This window comes from Puma concolor, chromosome B3 (assembly GCF_028749965.1).
Source record: "Puma concolor isolate L17-30 chromosome B3, mPumCon1.1.hap2, whole genome shotgun sequence".
NCBI classification, from domain to species: domain Eukaryota; kingdom Metazoa; phylum Chordata; class Mammalia; order Carnivora; family Felidae; genus Puma; species Puma concolor.
Window position 1 is genome coordinate 130,046,654 of NC_141672.1, and position 7,085 is coordinate 130,053,738.

General features: G+C 46.2%; 1 protein-coding gene across 1 annotated transcript in view; it reads left to right on the forward strand.

Annotated features, from left to right (window-relative positions):
- The window catches only part of CHSY1 (chondroitin sulfate synthase 1), a 71,789-nt gene extending 66,163 nt beyond the window's left edge, over positions 1–5,626 (forward strand). Inside the window, exon 3 of the mRNA XM_025919145.2 lies at positions 2,591–5,626. Within this exon, the coding sequence (XP_025774930.2) occupies positions 2,591–4,183 (1,593 nt within the window). The 3' untranslated portion in view covers positions 4,184–5,626. The remainder of the gene's footprint in view (positions 1–2,590) is intronic.
- The last annotated feature ends 1,459 nt before the right edge of the window (positions 5,627–7,085 follow it).

Below are 7,085 nucleotides of genomic sequence, written 5' to 3' on the forward strand. Positions count from 1 at the left end.
GGACTTCATTTTTAGCCATAAGCCTCTGATTTGTATTTTAAGACCATTTTTGCTACTGTGTCAAAATGGCCCTGAGGGAAGGAGAACAGAATTCTGCAGGGAGCCCCATTGGGAAGCCCTGAGGAGGCATAGCCCAGCCTGGAGAGAGAAGAGAAGGCCTGAGACCCCGGGGAGGTGGGCTGGGCAGCACTAACTGTCTGCAGGGGGCAAGGGCCGGAGGGGGGAGGAGCACCACCGGCTTCAGGCTCTTCTGACCTAATTTTGGAAAGCAGCTTGTATGGTTCATTGTGTTTACATTCTTGCAAATGGAGAGACCTTTAAAACAAGCCATGGTTCTTCATGCCCACTGTTAAAAATTTTAAATGGACAAAATGAAAATACTATGTCGTCATAACAAATACATATAAATTATTACATAGCTTTCCGTCTCTCATACAGTAGTTGTTTTACTAGTCCGCAGGCATGGAGCCCTGGGCCATTGCTGATTCCTTTGCCGTGGTGGTGGGGGCACCACTGTGTCCTTTCCGGAGCTCCCCTGCACCCAGGTGGCATCCTCAGGGGAGGGGGGAGGCGGCAGGACTCAGATAACTGGAGGAAGGGCCTCCGGGCTGCTGTTGGGGCCCGCAGGGGTAAGGGGAGTCCGGGCGCCCTGCTTTCCCTAAGCACATCCCAGACTGCAGCCTTGCTTCTGGCCGTTTGAGTCCAGCATTGGAGTTTTGCTCTCCCGCATTGCCTGGTAAATGACAGAAGACGTGTGTAAAGTCGCACATCAGTGAGTGCCTATGTTGTATGCTGTCCCCTGGGAGCAGAAACTACGAGGGGCCCTGCAGGCTGGTCAGGGAGCACCCTGCGTGCGCCCAGCGCCTCCTGGCACACCACAACGGCGGGGATGCTCTCCCAGGTTCGGGACGCTCTGCCTGCCTTCTAGCTTCTTTGACACCTGACTGCTTTTTCTAATTAATTTAAAATTTGGGAACTACCTCAGTGGCTGATCCCATGCACCCAGGTCACATGTTGATCACAGACCTTGTGGGAAGAAAGTTGGAAACAGGGCACTTCCGAGATGTTGTCTTATTCCAGGCTAAGTCCTGCTCTGAGAACGGACCTCACAGGCGTCCAGAAGAGCAAAGGGCCGAGTTTGAGAAGGTCAGCATTTGCCAGACTCGTGGCTCCCTGAGAATTGAGTGAGGGAGTGAATGTGGGTGGAGGCCTTGCTCAGAACCTGGCCTGTATTCTTTGCCCCCTCTTCCTCTCTGTCTTTCTCTCTCTGTTTCTATCTCTCTCACCATTCTGTGGAAGTATTTCCCCTTTTTTTCTTATTGGCTTTATTTATTGGTAGTTTGTAGTATCATATCGAAGAAGAAAACCGGATGTAAAAATGCTAACCCATATTTTACTGTTACATTGATTGCCATGTCTCAGAAAAAAAAAAAAATAAGACTTTCCAAAGGCACATAAACTGCTTGGTTCACATACATATCACCCTATCAAGCATTAGTATTTAGCAATATGAACAAAACCCCAAAATGACCCACAAATGAAACAGGACTAATTTATCACATACCAACTTCAATATTATTGAGTGGTTTTTGCAGATTTTTATTCTTCGTTCCAGAAGGCTTTGTAGATACTCATCATCTCACCGCTCGGATGTTCAGGGGAATTAAGTATATTCTCTATCTGACTTAAGGAACATGCCGCATTTGGGCTGATGGACCTCAAACCTTTGTCCCCCCTGCTCCCCCCAAGCCAGTGTCCCAGGACAGGGGACAAGTTGGTGGAATAATGGGCCCGTTTGGGTTGCCTGCCTTTTAGCTGGACATTCTGAGCCTGCCGTGTGCTGCCCTGTGCCAGTGCTGGAGCCCCGGTGCTAAGTGAGCAGACCCTCTCCTGCCTGCACAGAGGCCGTGGGGAGGTGCACTTGACACTAGGAACAAGCAAGTCAGAGTGCTCACTTCCAGTGACCTTGCAGAACCTTGGCTTCGCCTGCAGCATGCCCTTCCAGACGGCAGGCCTCCTCCCCTTTCCTTGTCTTCAGCTCCCTGGAAGCAGTGTTAGTCCTGCGTCAGGTCCCGCTCCTGGAGTTTTTCTCTTTACACCATCAATGTGGGCACTTCCTGTGTCGGGGTAGCTGTAGGGTCTGCTCTTCCAGCTGGGCAGCAGCTCCCACCGGGGGCCAGTCTTCAGGAGGGGGGACCTCGGCTCTTGGGTCCCTTACATGGGCTTGGTGGGGACCCAGGATGACATTCTCTCCCAGGTATGCTGACCGTGATCTGAAGATTACACCTTTTCTATAGGAAAACTTTCTTAAAATTCGGTTTGCCTTCAGAATTATATTGGCCAACTCTGGTTATTGATGAAGGCTTATTTCTTGATGCAGTTCATATTTCTTACTCATTTCATCCCATCAGACTGCTGGAGATTGGGCTTTACCTAAGGCTTCTGGTATGCCGTGGTGGCTCATTTGGAAAGGTTTCAAATATTTAGATTTTTTTGAAGACTTTGCAGGTGTGTAAGGAAATGCGAGACTAGAGGGACAGAGTCACGTGATACTAACCTAGCCATCATCTTTTTTTTTTTTCCTTAACAGATGCAGCAGCTTTTTTATGAGAATTACGAACAGAACAAAAAGGGGTACATTAGAGATCTCCATAATAGTAAAATTCACCGAGCCATCACCCTGCACCCCAACAAAAACCCACCCTACCAGTACCGGCTCCACAGCTACATGCTCAGCCGCAAGATAGCCGAGCTTCGCCACCGCACCATCCAGCTCCACCGAGAGATCGTCCTGATGGGCAGATACAGCAACACGGAGATTCACAAAGAAGACCTCCAGCTGGGAATCCCACCTTCCTTCATGAGGTTTCAGCCCCGCCAGCGGGAGGAGATCCTGGAGTGGGAGTTTCTGACTGGGAAATACTTGTATTCTGCGGCTGAGGGCCAGCCGCCTCGGAGAGGGATGGACTCCGCTCAGAGGGAGGCCTTGGATGACATTGTCATGCAGGTCATGGAGATGATCAATGCCAATGCCAAGACCAGAGGACGCATTATTGACTTCAAGGAGATACAGTATGGCTACCGCCGGGTGAACCCCATGTATGGGGCCGAATACATCCTGGACCTGCTCCTTCTGTACAAAAAGCACAAAGGGAAAAAAATGACTGTTCCCGTCCGGCGACACGCATATTTACAGCAGACCTTCAGCAAGATCCAGTTTGTGGAGCACGAGGAACTGGATGCAAAGGAATTGGCCAACAAAATCAATCAGGAATCCGGATCCTTGTCCTTTCTCTCAAATTCCCTGAAGAAACTTGTTCCCTTTCAGCTCCCTGGATCAAAGAACGAGCACAAAGAACCCAAAGAGAAAAAGATAAATATATTGATTCCATTGTCTGGGCGTTTCGACATGTTTGTGAGATTCATGGGAAACTTCGAGAAGACGTGTCTCATTCCCAATCAGAACGTCAAGCTCGTGGTTCTGCTTTTCAATTCTGACTCGAACCCTGACAAGGCCAAACAAGTTGAACTCATGAGAGATTATCGCATTAAGTACCCTAAAGCTGACATGCAGATTTTGCCTGTGTCTGGAGAGTTTTCAAGAGCTCTGGCCCTTGAAGTAGGGTCTTCCCAGTTCAGTAACGAGTCTCTGCTCTTTTTCTGTGACGTTGACCTCGTGTTTACTACAGAATTCCTTCAACGATGTCGAGCAAACACAGTTCTGGGCCAACAGATATATTTTCCAATCATCTTTAGCCAGTACGATCCAAAGATTGTTTATAGTGGGAAAGTTCCCAGTGATAACCATTTTGCCTTCACTCAGAAAACTGGCTTCTGGAGAAACTATGGGTTTGGCATTACTTGCATTTACAAGGGAGATCTTGTCCGAGTAGGCGGCTTTGATGTTTCCATCCAGGGCTGGGGGCTCGAGGATGTGGACCTTTTCAACAAGGTTGTCCAGGCAGGTTTGAAGACATTTAGGAGCCAAGAAGTGGGAGTAGTCCACGTCCACCATCCTGTCTTTTGTGATCCCAATCTCGATCCCAAACAGTACAAAATGTGCTTGGGGTCCAAAGCATCCACATATGGGTCCACACAGCAGCTGGCTGAAATGTGGCTGGAAAAAAACGACCCAAGTTACAGTAAAAACAGCAATAACAGTGGCTCAGTGAGGACAGCCTAAGGTCCAGCTTTGCTGGAAGAGACGTTTTTAATTATCTAATTTATTTTTCAAAAATTTTTTGTATGATCCGTTTTCGAAGTCCATACAAGGATTATATTTTACACATGATTTTCTTACAAAGGACTCCTTGATGATTGAGCTTTTTGAACAAAAATGTGATCATGTTTGCCTTTGAGCACATTTTCTTGCTGAACGTCATGTAGCAGGCCTGCTTGATAATGACTTGAAATGTACCTGATGGACAGAACTTTCTTGTCGTGTTTCGTTGTGTTTTATGCGTTTCTTTTCAGACCCCTTTGCTGTGGTCCTATGGTAGAAAACATGAACGTTCCTGCAAAGTATTAATGTAACAGAACACTGTAACTCTGGTACATGTTTTGTTGTAACTGGTAACGTTGCACAGATTCGACCTTTTGTCTTTTTTTTTTTCAATGGCGATTTTTTTTTTTTTAAGCCATTTCATGTTCTAATTGTAAAATAAGGAAATGTGATAATAAGCTGTATCATCATTGTCGGGAGAGCTTTCCAAAGTTGATTCTTTCCCCCAACTTGTGCTCATTGTGGTCACGGAGTTGTTTTAAAAGCAAGGGGAGAAAGGCACAGTAAGATGAATGGCTGTCGTCGTAATTTGTGTGGCTTAATGGACCTGGCATTAAATTCCAAGAAGGATTTGGTTTTTTGTTTTTTTGTTTTTTCTCATCTTTAAAGGGTACACTATTAATATTTGGAATGGCAAGGAAGAATTATTGTAATAAATCTAATGTACACAAGCTAAAACAGAAACAAAAACCCGCCCTAATGAAAGCATTGGGGGAAAATGTATTTTGGTTTTGTTCATCCTGTCTGTGTTACATCGGTGGAGTTGGCTGTTTCAATCTTTAATTACTGTTTTGTTTTATTCTTTGTATCTGAAATACCTTTAATTTATTTAATATCCATTGTTTAGAGCTCGGCCATTTCTCAAGTACCTGTTTAGCTATTAGTATTTATGTGTATCAGGAGTGTGTTTAGTGTTATTTTATTTGCAGTAAACTGATCTCCAAAGATTTCCTTTTGAAAATGCTTTTCCCTCCTCAATTTTTACATTCCTTACTGTTTTACTAAATATTAAGTGTTCTTTGACAATTTTGGTGCTCACATGTTTTGGGGACAAAAGTGAAATCTGTCATTACACCAGAAAGTTCGTTTGTTTTAAAAACTCACAGATCAAATGTGCCTTAATAAATTTTCTTTTTCATTTAGATTTCAAACAGTAATAGACTTGCCATTTTAATACACATCGTTGGAGATCTGCTTATTTGTAAATAGTCTGTTGCTCATTCGGGAAAATAAACCAGTCAACAGTATTTTTCTATTGTACTTTTCAGGACCATTTTGTCTCATTACTCCTGTTTTAGCTAAAGAATTGTATAACATTTGGAGAGTAAAAACATGAAACACTGATTTATAAAGTTTTTCAAGTTATTTCAGGGGGAATATTTATGTAGAATGCAGTTTGGGAGTGAAATGAAACTTTCAAGTGCCTCTTCCTCTCCCCCCACCCCCCTCCAGTGAATCTGTCCTTTGTTCCTCTTCAGCTTGTCCATTCTCTGTTCTCTAGAACAAGGGTCTTCAAACCCACTCCATGCCCCATCTGGCTTCCTGGTACGGATGCACCTTCCTGGCCCCATATTGGACTGACTACGCCCATTGGAATCTGCATTTTAACCAGTGCCCACGTGCTACTGTGTGCACGAACGTTCTCGGGGTTTTAGGCTAGATCTAACTACAGGATAAATTGTGTATGGTTGCTCTATAATCCAAGAATCAAAAAAAGTTTAGATCTTTGATGCCAAGGGAGCAAGCTGTGTGGATGCCAGTTCCAGTCCGGGACAGGTACTTACCGTGTAATGACAGTTAAGACCCAGTATAATAACATTGTGCTCTCGGGAGGGATTGCTGCCATTCAGCCTAATTGTCATTTACTTTGTGGGGATGTTTAGTTTTCCTTTGGAAAAAAAGCACAGATGTTTTTATTCTTCAGTAAGGAAGAGCACAGTATGCGTCCTGATGACAAAGTAAGTTCTCCATCATACTAGCTAACTAGAGGGATTTAGGACGGGGTATGAGCAGTTTCCTTCTCAAGCTTGAATGGCCATCCAGTGTCTTGGTGACGCTTTGTTCAAGTTCACCGTTTCCTTCCTACTCCCACTCGTGCTCGTCTATTCCACTTCCTGATGTCGTGTGGATGTTTACGGAGGTGCTGCCCTCCCTTCCTCGAGATTCAGTCTTTAGGAATGCTGCTGGACCCCTTCCTTCTGGTTCCCTCTTTGGTGGTGCCATGCCCAGACTCTGTGCTCACTGGCCTCCTGGTTCACTCTCCTCCTGGCCTCTCCTCGTGTATCCCGCCAGGATCCCTCTTCTCAATCAGCAGCTTTAGTGTCTTCCTGCCTGGGAGAAGACTCTGTGAGCCCCCTCCTCAGGAGCCTCCAGCGAAACTGGGCTCTAAGTTTGTGGGGTCATCAGTCTCTTTCCTGCTCTGGCCTCTGTCTGGAGCGCTCTCTGCACACCACTCCGCTGGCCACCCGGACTCATTCTCCAGGAGCCAACTGAAACTCTCGCCCTGACCACTCTGGGTTCATCCTGGGCCCTTCCAGCATAGATGTGACCCAGCTGGACTTCATTCCATGGTCATGTGATAATGTCTCCCTCACTCCAGCCCCTCGAGTGCATCTGGATCTCTTCCCAGCGGTACCCTGGCACGTTGAGCCCTCTTGTCTGTGTGCTACGCTGTCCCCAGCCTTGCTATTAGTGCATGGTGCCCCGTCTGTATGCGTTCCTCCCAGTGGAATGTCCAGCTGACCTGCCTACCTGTCACTGCATTGGCTGTGACCTTGTGGCCCATCCATACCCATGACCTGGA